General features: G+C 43.5%; 1 protein-coding gene across 2 annotated transcripts in view; it reads left to right on the top strand.

Annotated features, from left to right (window-relative positions):
* The window catches only part of erbin (erbb2 interacting protein), a 328,567-nt gene that overhangs the window by 187,502 nt on the left and 125,115 nt on the right, over positions 1–15,950 (top strand). For both annotated transcript variants that reach the window (XM_038805630.1, XM_038805631.1), the window contains exon 6: positions 4,889–4,945. In XM_038805630.1, coding sequence (XP_038661558.1) covers positions 4,889–4,945 — 57 coding nt within the window. The remainder of the gene's footprint in view (positions 1–4,888; positions 4,946–15,950) is intronic.

Here is a 15,950-nt window from a genome sequence, read left to right as displayed (position 1 = left end):
ACCTCTGTTGCACTCCTTCCATGACAAGACTATCCTTCCATGGGTAAGGAGATCAAAATTGTACACAATACTCCAGGTACAGTCTCACCAAGGCTCTATACAATTGCAGCAAGACATCTTTATTCCTGTATTCAAATCTCAGTTGTGATGAAGCCAACATATCATTTCCCATCCTAATTGCTTGCTGCACTTGCATGCGGCACAGTAGGTCAGTCGTTAGCACTGTTGCTTCACAGCTCCAGGTTCCCAGGTTCGATTCCCGGCTTGGGTCACTGTCTGTGCGGAGTCTGCACATTCTCCCCGTATCTGCGTGGATTTCCTCTTGGAGCATCGGTTTCTTCCCACAGTCCCAAAAGACGTGCTGTTAGGCAATTTGGACATTCTGAATTCTCCCTCTGTGTACCCGAACAGGTGCCGGAATGTGACAACTAGGGGCTTTTCACAGTAACTTAATTGCAGTGTTAATGTAAGCCTACTTGTGACAATAATAAAGATTACATTAGCTTTTAATGAGTCGTGAACAAGGACACCTAAGTCTCCATTGGGCGTCAACACTTTCCAACTTCCCATCATTTAAGAAATACTCTGCATTTCTGTTTTTCTACTAAAGTGGATAACTTTGCACTTGTTCACATTATATGTCACTTTTCATGTTCTTGCCCATTCATTTAGCCTGCCCAAATCCTCTTGAGGCCTCCCTGTATCCTCCTCACAACTTGCGTTCCCACCTAATTTTGTGTCCTCAGCAAATTTGGAACTATTGTATTTAGTTCCCACATCCAAATCAATTATACAGATTAGCTATGCTAAACATAACATCCTCAAAAACTCCCAATATGTTTGTCAAACAAGCTTTCCCTTTCATAAATCCATGTTGACTCTGCCCGATCCTTTTTCTTCTCTTCTTTTGTTTTCTTTTTTGTTATAAGAGTACCCAAATATTTTCTTTTCTAATTAAGCGGCAATTTAGCGTGGCCAATCCACCTGCCCTGCACACCTTTGGGTTGTGGGGTGAACCCATGCAGACACAGGGAGAATGTGAAAACTACACACACAGTGATCCGGGACTGGGATCGAACTGGGGTCCTCGGTGCCATGAGGCAGTAGTGCTAACCACTGCACCACGTGCTGCCCGATCCTATCATTATTTTTTAAGGTGTCCAGTTTTTACATCCTCCATATTAGGGAAAATGTTTGAATCTGTTAGAGGTCAAACTCATCGGTCTGTCGTTCTCTATTTTCTTTCCCCCTCCCTGTGTAAGTAATGGGGTTACATTTGCTACTTTACACTCTCTGTAGGAACCTTTCCAGAATCTATACAAGTTTGAAATATAAATGCCAGTAGATTACCATCTCGATAAACACCTCCTTCAGCACTCAGGGACATAGTTCATCCGGTCTTGGTGATTTATCAGTAGGCAATTAATTAATTTTTGAGTCCTATCTCTTCATTAATCTGTTACTCATTTAGTTCCCTGGCATCTCTGAGAGATTTTCTTCTTTATGATGATAGACATGAAGTAATTGTTTAGTTTCTCCACCATTTCTCTATAATGCTAATCTTTTCCTTTTCACAGAGCTGAAGAAACTTTTACAGTCTGCCTTTATGCTTTTCGTTAGCTTACATTCATATTCTTTTTTCCCTTTGTCAATTTGTTGTTCCTCCTTCGCTGGGTTCTAAATTGTTCCCAATCCTAAGATTTTTAGCATCCTTAGAAGCCACTTCCTTGATGCAATCTTTAACTGATTTTGTTAACCAGGGTTGCTTTACCTTTCTTGTTGGGTTTTTAATGTATGTTTGTTGTAGACCATATAATACTACTTTAAGTATTAGCCAGCACTAAGATATGCAGGGTAGGTTGGTTGGCCATGTTAAATTGCCCCTTAATTGGAAAAAAAAAGAATTGGGTACGCTTTAAAAAAAAAAAAAAAAAAAAATTTTTTTTTAAAGTATTAGCCAGTACTTGTCTCCTGTCAAATATTTTAACATATGTAATGTATACATTATATCATGTTAGATTCACTATGGGCCGCACGGTGGCACAGTGGTTAGCTCTGCTACCTGCAGCACTGAGGACCCGGGTTTGAATCCTGACATCACAGCGCCGAGGACCTGGGTTCGATCCTGACCCTGGGTCCCTATCCGTGTGGAGTTTGCACGTACTCCCCGTGTCTGCGTGGGTTTCACCCCCACAACCCAAAGATGTGCAACTTAGGTGGATTAGCCACGCTAAATTGCCCCTTAATTGGAAAAAATAATTGGGTACTCTAAATTTATAAAATCAAAATGTTGCGGTCACTATTTCCTGCAGGCTCCTTTAGAGCAAGATTATTAGTTAGCCCTTTCTCATTACATAAATCTAAAATGGACTTGTTGGTTCTTCATTGTACTGCTCCAGAAATCCATCTTGCGTACACACCAGGAATTCATCGTCCACAACATTAGTACTAATTAGGTTTCTATGTAGCTTTATATGTAGCTTGAAGTCGCTCATTATTACTACATTACCTATATTACAAGCAGCTTTAATTTCCTGATTTATACTATACGCAGCATTACCACTAGAGTTTGGTGGCCCATAAACAACTTTCCCCAGTGCTTTCTGCCCCTTGATGCTTAGCTCCACCCAAAATTATTTTACATCTTGATCCTTCGATCTAAGATTCTCTCACCAATATATTGATCTTGTCCCCGATGAACATTGTTGCCCCACCTCATTTTCCTTTTTGTCTATGCTTCCTAAATAACGAATATCCTTGAATATTCAGTTCCCATACTCACGAGACTCCAGCACAACCTGCCTGTTTCCCTTAAGCTGCCCGGTGGTCATGCATTCCTTCTCTGCCTGCATGTTCCAAACCTGTGTTGTGGCCACCTCCTGAAAGGGGCTATCCATGTAGTTCTCTGCCTCACGGATGCAGTACAGTGACTTCAGCCGCTGCTCGAGTTTCAAAACATAAAAGAGCTCAAATCCTGCAGCCGGTGACACTTACTGCAGATATGTTTTTCTCGGACACATGGTGCGTCCATGACTTCAATACATTGCACTGAATGCAGATAGTTCGTCTCCAGTAATAGTTATGGTCACTCATCCATGGATCAACTTCCAGCTTAGAATTGGGAAGATTGATGACACATCATTCGCTCCAACTAAGCATTCGGCGGTGTCGCTGCATAACTTATCTGACTACTTACACTGAACCAGATGGCTTCAATCCTATCATCTGTTGAAACCCTAAAGAGAGTTTTAAATGGCACATACTGTGTTGCCAAGAGCACTTGCATCCACTTTTGCAACAGTGGCCGCCTTTGCTCTTTCCTCCCTCCGTTCTCTTGCCAATGCTGCTCTGACCGCAGCCTCTGTTGCATCTGAAACCTTTTTACATGCCTTCGTCAACGACCATTGTTGCACGTTTTACTGTGGTTGTAAAACGCGTTTATTGGAGTGTATTAACACGCCTCCGTATTCGACGTGTGCTTAACACTACTAGGCTCTGTTCTATGTATTTATTCAGCTCTGGAGTCGCCAGGTGCCGTATAGACACCGTCACAAGTATTCCAAGGTCAAGTTCAAAGTAATAAAGACGATACACCGATTAGTAAGGTTCAAACGATCAATATTTATTATACAGTTATAATAAATACTCATGCACACACTAAGAGACTAAGCTATAACTAAACTTAAGTGATCAGAATACTTATCTAACAGGAACAGGCAAGGTCAGAGAACGAGGCCTTCGTCCTGGTCTTGTACTGCAGCCTTCAGCAAGCGTTCTGGTACTGGGGGTCTAGTGGGCTTGGATCGCGTAGCGAGCGTTGAACTTACGGTTTCGGCGGCTGGTGCTCAACGGCTGGAGTCAGGATGCAAGATGTCTATCAGGGCCGGAGCACGGGTTTAACAGACCGGGCTATGTGGGGAATTTGCCTTTATACCCCTCTCTAATGTCCTTGCCCCCTTCTGGGCGGGCTCGACCTTTCGGTACCGATTGGAGCGTTTCCAAACGGTTACCTTCGAAATCCTCCAATGCGAGGGCCTTCCTCGGTGTTGGGGGGTGGTTTCGATATTCGTTACTTTGGTGCCATCCTGTCTGCGCAACCAATTAAGTGTTACATTGAGATGGAAATGTTGCCATTGTTCGTGCCTGGATCTGGGCTGCCTCATCAGAATGCTAAGCGCTTTGCCATTAACACCTTTGGCTTGGAGATCTTGCACCTGGCCAGAAACTGGTTTGCTGCTTGCAAAATGCTAATTAGTTGAGAGCAGACTGTCTGCTCTCACTAAACAGGCTTTTCCTTCTGTCTTCCATTTTACTTTGGCTCAGTGTCCATTTTGCGTGGCCAGCATGGCTACACCATCTAAACTGTTCCTGTAACCTCCTTGTAGGTCTCCCATTGCCCATTTTTCATTGATTCCAAATTGCCAGAATTCTGTTATTTTTTCTGTATTTGCTGTTCAGTCTTCCTCAGCACTGTTTCAATTTCTCCTCCAAATCCTAACAACTACCCCAAACTTTCTCCTTTAATCCTATATCTTTGCTTCTCTAAGATTCAAGCTTCTGTGCATCCTTTTCTTCCATTGATCAACTTAGCTCCAGCTGAGTTCAGCTTCCTGAAAATTCTCGAGCCTCTCTTGATGAAAATAAAAACTGCTCCTTTTATAAATCCATTTCTTCTGCTGAATTTTTCATTAATCTTCTAATCTCTCTCTCTTTCTTAGTTAGAGGCCAGTGAACTTGCATACATTTGTTTTTGGAGGGTTGTCAGTGTATTTTATGATAAAGGTGCTACCTAAATGAATGTTGATTAATAAAGAGTACTACCCTCCATGTATCTTGCATGGAATCGAAGTTGATGGGTGGTTTAATTGTTTGCTTCTCTATTTTCCAGATTAACCAAATTGCAAATATTGGAACTGCGTGAAAATCAACTGAAGATGTTGCCAAAGTAAGAATTTTTCTGTATTTAAGAGCAGTTTGTATATCTTGAAGTTTTATCTCATTTGCCAGTGTTTTCTGTCTGCTAAATTTAAATTTAAATCGTCAGCGTGTTTTTATCCATAACATCTCCTTTTCCATCTCTGCTTGGCACCTTTATGGAGTTGTGAATTGTTGATCATTGATGAATGCTGGTAGCATCGTGAAGTGAACTGTCTGTGAGGAAAGATTTCACAGGCGCATGACAGCGGAATTATCGGTTCCATGATCTTCTTTCAACTTTGTATAATAATGCAGCTGTTTGAGACTGTCGGGCCCAGTAGCTTTTCCAAGTCAGTTCTCTGTGTCGCAATGTGAATATCAATGAAAGAAACAAAAGCTGACCAAGTTAATCACCATTCTGCTAATAGCAAGATTGTGAGTGTGCATATTTGAAATGGATTGACATCAAAAGGTCTGAAGCTCCAGACACCCGAGATCTGATGGGTGAATCGAAAAGCAAGCAGCAAAATACTGTCCGTCAAAAGGTTGCTGGAGAAATTTATGTAATTCCCTCCAAGCGCTTTTGGAGTGCTGGAAATAAATGTCACACTATTCTAGTACAGAGGTATGTCCTTGATGGTAGTGTAAATTTACTGATGCCGTACCAGACACGTTTTCAGCTAAATATAATCATTCAAACCTTTTCATCGTATCATCATTTTAAAAAAAAAATCATGTGTGTTTAGCAAAATATGGATACCTCTTGTGCACTGACAATGCTGTGGAAATGATTGTCAATTGCAGCATTTTTGTTCTCAATTAATTCACGAGATGTGAGCATCACCAGCAAGGCCAGCATTTGTTGCTCATCCCTAATCCCCTGGCAAAGGTGGTTGTGAGCTGCCTTCTTGAACTGTTGCAGTCCATCTGGTGTAGGTACACCCACTGTTCAGTTAGGAGTTTCAGATTTTTTGCTCAGCAACAGTGAAGGAACATAGGAAATAGGAGCAGCTCTCCCCCCTCCCCCTCTCCACCCACTGAGCCTGTTCCACCATTCAATAGACTCATGACTGATCTGTTTGTGTTTAGCTTCCCATCTACCCCCAGTAGGCTTAGATTCTTGGGAATCTTGTCTGTCTCTGTTTAAAAATATTCAGTGACCCTGCTTCCACCGCGAGAGTGATATGGTTCTAAGTCAGGATGATGTGTAACTTGAAGGGGCGCTAGTGTCTGCTGCTGCAGGTTTGAAAGATGCTGTTGAAGTAGGTTTGGCGAGTTCATAGAATCATAGAATTTACAGTGCATAAGGAGGCCCTTCAGCCCATCGAGTCTGCACCAGCCCTTACAAAGAACACTCTACTGAAGCGCACATATCTACCCTATCCCCGTAACCCAATAACCCCCATTTAACTGCAGTGTACCATGTAGATGGGACAAATTGTTGCCACTGTGTGCTGTAGATGGTGGAATAGCTTTGGAGAGTCAGGAGGTGAGATATTTGATGTACGATTTCCAGCCTCTGTCTGACCTACCCATGTAGCCACAGTACTTCTGATTTTGGTTTCTTTGGAACGGTCATATTGGATTCAGAACATTAGCTCTGTTTCACTCTTTACAGGTGCTGCCAAACCTGAGTTTTTCCAGCACTTTGTGTTTCTATTTCAGATCCCAGGCATCCACCGTATTTTGCTTTAATATTAGTGGTACCCTAGGATATTGATTGTGGGGGATTCAGTTATGGTAACACTGTCATGGGAAGATGATCAGATGCTTTCTTGTTGGAGATGGTCTAGAAATTTCATGGTGTGTATATTTCTTCCCACTTGTTAACCCAAACCTAAATGTTTGCTCAAGTCATGCTGCATTCAAGCATGGACTACTTCAGTATCTGAGGAATTGTGAATGGTATTGAACATGGTAGTCACAGTGAACATCGTAAGAGGTCTTACAACACCAGGTTAAAGTCCAACAGGTTTGTTTCAAATCACTAGCTTTTGGAGCGCAGCTCCTTCCTGAGCTTCGAAAGCTAGTGATTCGAAACAAACCTGTTGGACTTTAACCTGGTGTTGTAAGACTTCTTACTGTGCCCACCCCGTCCAACGCCGACATCTCCACATCATAGCAGTGAACATCCTCACTTCTGATTTTATGTCGGCGGCAAGGTCATTGATGAGGTTTGGGCCTTGTTCATGGCCTTGAGAAATGGCAGCAGCTATGTCCTGGAGCTGAGATGATTGGTTTCCGACAATGACAACTTTTTTTTATTGTGCTAGCCATAGCTTTTGCAGTATCCAAAGCTTTCAGCAAACAGCAGAGAATGTTCGCTGCCGATACCCATTGACTTTGCTGTATCCTTGATTCCACACTCTATCAAATGCTGCATTTGTGTTAAGTGCAGTCCCACTCAACTCACTGTTTGAATTCAGCTCTTTAGTTCATTTTTGGCCCAAAGCTTGAATAAAGTTTGAAGACAGATCACTCTGGTGGAATCCAAACTGAGCATCGGTGGTGAGCAGTTGTAAAAGTGCCGGAAATACTCAGCAGGTCAGACAGCATCTGTGGAGAAAGCAATAAAATTAATGTTCAAGTTGACTATGACTATTCTTCACACCATTAGCACGCTGTTTGCCTTTTGTTCATTGACATCTTTGTCATCTAATCTTTACTGCTATCCCATCATAAAACTTCCCTTTTGTCCCTCTGCTGCCTCCCGCAATTCAACAGCATGAAATCCATCGCATTGCTACCTTCCTTCAGTTCCGAAGAATTAATTTTTGATTCAAAATGTTGACTGTCTCGCTCTCTCTCGCTCCATAGATACTGCAAGATGGTTGAGTGTTTCCAACACTTTTTGTTTCTGTTTTAGATTTCTAGCATCTATATTATTTTGCTTTTATGTTAGTGAGCAAATTACGGCTGAGTAAGTGCCACTTGATAGGACTGTTGATGACACGTTCCATTACTTTAGTTGATGGTAGCTCGTTGGGGCAGTGATTGACCTGTTTGGATTTGTCCTGATTTTTGTTGACTTGATATGCCTGGGCAATTTTCCACACTGTTGGGTAATTGCCAGTGTTCTAGCTGTACTGAAACAGCTTGACTAGGGCGTGGCTAGTTCTGGAGGTCAAGTCTTTAGTTCTCAAGCCAGGATGTCATCAGACGCCATAGCTTTTGCAGTATCCAAAGCTTTCAGCTGTTTCTTTTTTTAATAATCTTTCTGGTCACAAGTAGGCTTACATTAACACTGCAGTGAAGTTACTGTGAAAAGCCCCTAGTTGCCACATTCCGGCGCTTGTTTGTGTCCACGGAGGGAGAATGTCCAAATTCCTTTCAGCATGTCTTATCGGGACTTGTGGGAGGAAATCGGACCACCCGGAAGAAACCCACACAGACACGGAGAATGTGCAGACTCCGCACAGACAGTGACCCAAACTGAAAATCAAACCTGCAACCCTGACACTGTGAAGCTAACCACTGTGTTACCGTGCCGCCTGATAGTACATGGAGTGGAGTGAATTGCACTGGCTGAAGACTGGCATCTGTGATGCTGGGAACCTTGGGAGAAAGCTGAGTTGGATCAACCACGCAGCACTTCTGACTGAAGATGGTTGAAAATACTCTTTGCACTGATGTGCTATCGAATCTGCACCTGCCTTTGGAAAGAGCATCCTAAAGCCCACACCTCCATCTATTCCCGTGACCCAGTCCCCCACCGAACCATTTTGGACACCAAGGGCAATTTAGCATTGCCAATCCACCTAACTGCATCTTTGGACTGTGGGGGGGAAACCGGAGCACCCGGAGGAAACTCACGCAGACACGGGAGAACGTGCAGACTCTGCACAGACAGTGATCCAAGCCGTTAATCAAACCGTGGGGCCCAGGTGCTGTGAAGCAACAGTTCTAATCACTGTGCTATCTGTGGAGATGCCTCTTGTGGTTAGCTGTTTGATTGTCCATCACCATTCACAACTGGATGTTCCTGTGCTTTAGTTCTGCATTGTGTAGCTCTATCATATTCTTCTTCCGCTGCTGAACATGTGTATTACCACTTCAATGTTATTTAAAGTTTGACAATATAAGCATAACTTGTATTTCAGCTGAGTGCTGAGATTTGTTAGTTTCTGCAAATACAACAATTTCTAATTCTTACCAAATGAATTTGAGCGTCAAGCGTTCCCAAATCAGATGCAACATGCGCTACGTGCAGAATAAAACTCCCTCTATTCCTATGCCCAACTGCAACACATCGGGTCAATGACCATTCATCAGAATTTTGTGATAAAAGGTCATCTACCTGAGTTCCTCTCCACAAATGCTGGCCGACCTACTGAGTTTTCCCAGCTTTTTTTGTTCTCATTTCAGATTTCCAGTATCTGCTTTTTATACTTTGATAAATATTGATAATCTGGACTGAAAGGCTGCCCTAAATCAGCAGGATAAATGGCAAATTGTAATGGCCTAAAATTGATCCCTATTTGTGGATAAAAGATCTTTGTTCCCCAGGATTATAAATGTGTTTCGAGCACTTTGCAATTAAATATCTTGGAAACATTCTCTATAAGTTGATACTTCTCACTTTACTAATACAATGAGCCATGACTTTTATTCTGGAGATGGAATCTGTTGGTGTTCTTCTGAATAATAGTTGTGAGATGATTTGGCTTTAATTTCTATACGTGTTCATGACTTCCAGTGAAGAATTTAATGGGACTTGTACAATTGAAAGCCTATTAAAGGTAGTATATAACTGAGCTTTTCAAGCTTGAAGGATCTCATTTCTGCTAAGATAACTGGTCTCAGTGGGAGTGCAAAAAATTCAATTCCTTTGAGTAAGATTTGTTGGTTGCTATCTTGTCAACCCCAGCAGAAATTTTACTGGCCGCGGGAGTTTGCACATTCTTCCATGTCTGCGTGGGTTTCCTCCGGGTGCTCCAGTTTCCTCCCACAGTCCAAAGATGTGCAGGTTAGGTGGATTGGATATGCTAAATTGTCCCTAACTGGGGTTACAGGGATAGGGTGGGGGATTGGGTCTGGGTTAGGGTGCTCTTTCAGATGGTCGATGCAGATTCGATGGGCCAAATGGCCTTCTGCACTGTACGGATTCTATGATAATGATGTGGAGATGCCGGCGTTGGACTGGGGTGAGCACAGTAAGAAGTCTTACAACACCAGGTTAAAGTCCAACATGTTTGTTTCAAACACGAGCTTTCGGAGCACTGCTCCTTCCTTAGGTGGCACCTGAGGAAGGAGCAGTACTCCGAAAGCTAGTGTTTGAAACAAACATGTTGGACTTTAACCTGGTGTTGTAAGACTTCTTGCCATTCTATGATAAGACAGCCATCATGAGTTTAGTTTGTGACTGACTTTTTCAGTTTATTATCTTGTCCTGCATTCTACGGTAAATTATTTACTCTTATTTAAGTGATTTCTTAAAGCACTTGAACTTGTAGTTTGGGTTTTGGGAGAGTGGTGCCATAATGCCTACTCTGAGCTGATCTGTCAATATTATTAGTTGCTTCTGCACATGTTGAGAAACCAGGACCCATTTGGTTGAATGTGGCTACCTATTGGAAAAACCTGGTTGTGGCAAATGTGCAAATGGTGTCATACCGTCAGCTGTCTGGAACCTATGTTGTAGAATTTTCCCATCAAGTTCGTCCCCATCGCCATATTTCTCCTGCCCCTTTAAGGCTTTCCTTAAAATTAGTGACCAAGGTTTTAGTCACATTTCTTAATATCTCATTTGGCTTATCTGCTCTTGGTCTAATTTTACTTCTGCGGAGCACCTTGGCTGTTCTTTTTCATGCAGTGGACTATGCAAATACAGCAAAGTGAGTGGGGCTGGGTTATTTATATTTGGGTGTTAGCCATTGCAGAGCCATGACTTGTAAAGTATAATTGCCTGTAGCTTCTTTCCTTAGTTCCATAATTTAATATTTAGCTGTTTTGATTACTTTTCATTGCCTTGATTTATATTGCAGTACAATGTGAATAACTGGGCAATGCCCCGTCTTTGGTTCTTGCCACTGTTTTACCATATCAGTTTCCCTTCCTTGGCCCTTTCTTCAATGGATCTTGTGTATTTTTAAAATTCACTCAGATGAGTATGTCTCTGGCAAGGCCAGGCACGTTTGTTGTCCATTGCTATTAACCGTTCAAAAGGTGGCGGTAAGCCGCTTCCTTGAATTCAACTGAATAGTTTGTCAGGCCATTTTACACGCAAGCTAAGAGTCAACCACATTGCTGTGGGTCAGCAATTAGATAAGACCAGGCTAGATAAACTTGGCTAGATAAGGATAAAGAACTTAAATGAACCAAGGAGATTTTTTTTCAATAATCTGGTAGTTTCATGGATACAGTGACTAATACCAGTCTTTTATTCCAAATTTATGGATTTAAATTTCCCAATTGCCATGTTGGGATTTGAACTCTCGACTCCAGATAATTAGTCCCAGCCACTGGATTGCTAGTCTCAAACCCGGAAAGCAGCTGTGGAGTGTTCCAATCCATGGCTTGCATCTTTGAAGACTGCCCCCTGATGAAATTCAGCAGAGGGTTCGGAGAGTTACAGCTAGCCGCTGCAGAAGTTTCTTCCTGGCTTGGTGATTACTGCACATGCTTTCAAAAAAAAAACTAGTCCAGTAACATAACCACTTGGGCGACCATATCTGAAATAGCTGGAACTATTTCACATTGTTGCCAATAATTTCAATATGTGGTCAACCATTTTTCTTCTTGTACATTATTTACTGATTATTTCTTTAATTATACTCGTTATTTTAGTACTAATTTACAGTTAAGTACTTGGGATAGTTGGTCTCTGGATCAAAATCACGGTATGCACTGGAAATAGAGCATGCCGGCTGTAAACCTGATCTCTCTAATAATGCACTACATGACCATATGATGGACTGACAATTACAGATCAAGTTTAATTAATATCATTAGCCAGAAGTAAGAGCAAAGATTTTGTTAGATTGCACTGTTTCACTTAAGTTGCAGTGTGTGTTTCAAAACGATAAAAGATTTTGGCATGCATTACTGACAAAAGTATTAACATGGGAGGAGGGATTCTCCCAGCCTGGGGCCGGGCCGGAGAATCCCTGCAACTGGGCCACGCCACCCCGACGCCGGCACGCGTTTCTCCACAGAGCGCGCAGGGTCAGGAGGTTGTGTGTGTGTGTGTGTGTGTGTGTGTGTGTGTGTGTGTGTGTGGTGGGGGTGGTGGTGAGGGCTCCGATTTCGGGGGGGGCGGGTGCAGGCTCCGACTTCGGGGAGGGGGGGAGGGAGGTGCGGGCTCCAACTTCGGGGGGTGGGGGGGGGCCTCTGATGGGGCCTGGCCCGCGATTGGGGCCCACTGATCGGCGGGCAGGCTTCTAGCTCCCCGGGCCTATTTTCTTCCGCGTCGGCCTCTGAACTCCTGCGCCATATTGCGTCGGGGCAGCGCGCTGAGGGAAGCCACCGCGCATGCGTGGGTTGGCGCCGGCGCCACAGTGCATGTGCGGATCCCGTGGCGCATAGTTCACGCAGGGATGGGAGGCTGGAGTGGCGTACATTGCTCCAGCGCCGTGCTGGCCCACTCCCAGCGGCCCATTGACGCCGTCGTGAAACGCAACGGCTTTTCCAACGGCGTGGACACTCTGCTGCCGAATGGGAGAATCCGAGTGGGATTTTACTTTCTTTGCATGACTCCTGTTACATAGAACAGCAGAGTAATGATGCAAAAATGAAGAACATTTTAGATCGGGTCTTTTTTTTGTTGTTGTTGAAATTATGTTAACCAAAAAGAAAAACTAAAAAGGTACTTGCGCTATTAATCGAAGCTATCAATCAAAACATGACACATTCTCAATTGATACGAATTGATCCATCCCATGTCCAAACCTCTCTGATCCAAATGTTGTCACGATTAGCGGAATAACATCATAAGAAATGGTTGCAGGAGTTGGGTCTTTTGGCTCATCAAGCCTGCTTCGCCATTCAAATAGATCATGGCCGATCCAATTGTAGATTTAATTCCACTCTCCTGCCCGGCTCCACTAACCCTCGACTCCTTTGTAGATCAAAAATCTGCCTGAACAATTAACTTGAGCTAATTGCTGGCCGAGTATGGCACCCAGTCTGCAAACTGCAGATGGAGAGGTATTCTGCAGACGGCAGGCATTCCAGCCTAACTCCACATAAGCTTGTAAACCATGCATGCAGCAGGGGGGTTTTCATGAACAGAGTTGAGTCAAAGGCAGCTATTCCAGTATTAGAAGAACAATATCCACTCAAAAAGCACGATCACAACCCTGGCTCAAAAGTTGCTGGATCCAAACCGAGACATGATAGGAATTACATGTGCATGCGAAAGCTGGCCAAGTCTTCCTCTGAGAACAAAAACAAACAAGTTTTCAATGTCCGTGCATTACTGGCAATCTCTGAAAACCCTGATTTAAGAAACAATGTAAAAAAAAAAGTTCTGGGAAAGGGCTTAATAAATCAATTGCTTTTATTTGCAGGAGAAAAACATGTTTGTACTTCAGTTTTAAAAAGGCCATTTTCCAAAACTAATCAGCTCAAGCAGAATCCAAGCACAGAGAAACAGAGTTAACATTTCAAGTCTGATCTTTTAACAGAATTGGGAGATTTTAAATGAACAGAGAGGCAGGGAAAGTGGATGGGGTAGAGGGGAAGGAATAAATAAAAGGGAAGGTCTGTGGCCTGGTTGAAAACTGGAGAGATTAAATGACGAGCACAAAGGTACAAGGTAAAGGGCATGGTAATGGGACAGGCAAAGAAACAATAGACAGGTTTAAAGCAGTGTTCTTCAAACTTTTTGTCCGGGGACCCATTTTTACCAACAGGCCAACCTTCGGGACCCAACCGGCTGACCTTCGCGACCCACGCCGGCTGACTTTTGTGACCCATGCCGGCCGACCTGAGCGACCCGCCATTTTCTCTTACCTTGTTTGCTGCTGATAAAAATGGAGGAAATGGTTTTGGGTCCCTTTGGCCCTCGTAATGGAACCTGTTGGATGAAGGTGAAGCCTTCCGGTGTCGGAAAGTATGGAGTCTCCATCTGTGCAAAGTTCTGCATTTTTTCTCTGTAAAATTATATCAAATAAACCCCCCCCCCCCGAACTTGTAAAAAAAAGAATAAAATAAATGAAAAAAATAAATGAATAAAAACCCCCTGAACCTGTAAAACAAAAGCTGTGACCGTTTTTTAAAAAAGAAATAGCCGATGATCATGCGTGCGTGCGCAATGCTGCTGAATTTTTTTTGCATGTTCGTGGCCATTTTAAAGGCCGCTTGCAGCCGGAGTTATTGAAAGCCGACTGCTGCGCAGGGATTTGCAGGATTGGGAGCGCCACAAAGGACGGCTCCGCGACCCGCCCGCACCCACCTGCTGGTCGCGCCCCCGCGTTTGAAGAACATTGGTTTAGAGGTGTTGTAATTAACCGCAGCAGAATCATGACCAGTACATGTCTGAAAGATGAGAACAATGGGTTCTAAATTGGAGAAAGGTTGATTTTAATAAGATCAGGTATCATTTGGCCAAAGTGGACTGGGGGAAGACACCTTTAGGGGCAGAACAGTGGGACGCATTCAAGGAGGAAATAGGGAGAGTGTTCGGCCAACATGTTCCAATAAAGAAAAAGGGTGGGACCAACCAATCCAGTGAGCCCTGCATATTGAGGGACATACAGCATTGGAAACCCGAAAAAGGGAGGCTGATGGAAGATATCGAGGGAGCAAAACAGCAAAAGCCCTAGAGGCGTCTAGAATGTGCAAGAGGGAACTTAAAAAGGAAATTCGGAGAGCCAAAAGGGGACATGAAAAGATACTGGCAGGTAAAATAAAGGAAAATCCGAAATTGTTTTACGAGTACAAGTAGAGTAAAAGGATGGCACGGTAGCACAGTGGTTAGCATTGCTGCCTCTGAGTGCAGGAACCCGGGTTCAATTCCGGCCTGGGGTGACTGTGTGGAGTTTGCACTTGCACCCAGTAGCTGTGTGGGTGTCCTCCAAGTGCTCCAATTCTCTCTTCTTTCCACCATCCCCTCTCCCCAGCCATTAGATGGGCTGGTTAGGTGGATTGGCCATGCTATATTGCCCTTTAGTGTCCAAGGATGTCCAGGTTAAGTGGGATTATGGGGTGGGGTGGGTGGGTCTGGGTAGGGTGCTCTTTCAGTGGATTGGTGCAGACTTGATGGGTCAAATGGTCGTCTTCTGCATTGGAACAACAGAATTCCTACATGTTAGCTGGGAAAAGGTAGGGCCCATTAAGGACCGCGGTAATTTGTGTGTGGAACCGGAGGACAGAGGTAAGGTTCTAAATGGATACTTTGTGTCCGTGAACTAGTGAGAGGGACGGTGTGGAGATAGAAACCATGGAGAAGGACTGTGACAAAATTAAAGAAATTAACATAGACAAAGAGGAAATTCTGAGTGGTCTGGCGGGCTTAGAAGGAGACGCATTTCATAGGCTAGATGGAATGAAACTTTCCATTCCTTTCTAGCCACAGGAGAGGTGTCGGAGAACTGGAGGATAGCCACTGTGGTACCAATCCAGGAAATTACAGGCCAATCAGTCTAACCTCTGGTAGGGGGAAATTATTAGAAGCAATTCCGAGAAACCAAATTAATCTGCATTTGGAGAGTTGAGGATTAATCGAGAACAGTTAGCAGGGTTTTGTTGGGGCGAGGTCATGTCAGACCAACTTGATTGAACTGTTCAAATAAATGACCAGTTGTGTAGGTGAAGGAAATACATTGATGTAATCTACTTGGACTTCAGCAAGGCTTTTGATAAGGTCCCAAATTGGAGACTGATAGCGAAAGTAAGAGCCCATGGGATCCTAGGAAGTTTGGCAAATTGGATCCAGAATTGGTTGGCAGGAAGCAGAGGGTGATGGTTATGGGATGTTTTTCAGACTGGAAGCCTGTGTCCAGTGGAATCCGTGTTGGGGCCCTTTCTGTTCTTGGTTTAATTAAATGATTTGGAGATGAATTTAGAAGAGTTTATCAGTGAGCTTGCAAACG

This window comes from Scyliorhinus canicula, chromosome 8 (genome assembly GCF_902713615.1).
Source record: "Scyliorhinus canicula chromosome 8, sScyCan1.1, whole genome shotgun sequence".
Taxonomy (NCBI): domain Eukaryota; kingdom Metazoa; phylum Chordata; class Chondrichthyes; order Carcharhiniformes; family Scyliorhinidae; genus Scyliorhinus; species Scyliorhinus canicula.
Note: the sequence above shows the minus strand (reverse complement) of the source record. Positions and strands in the feature narration are given on the sequence as shown.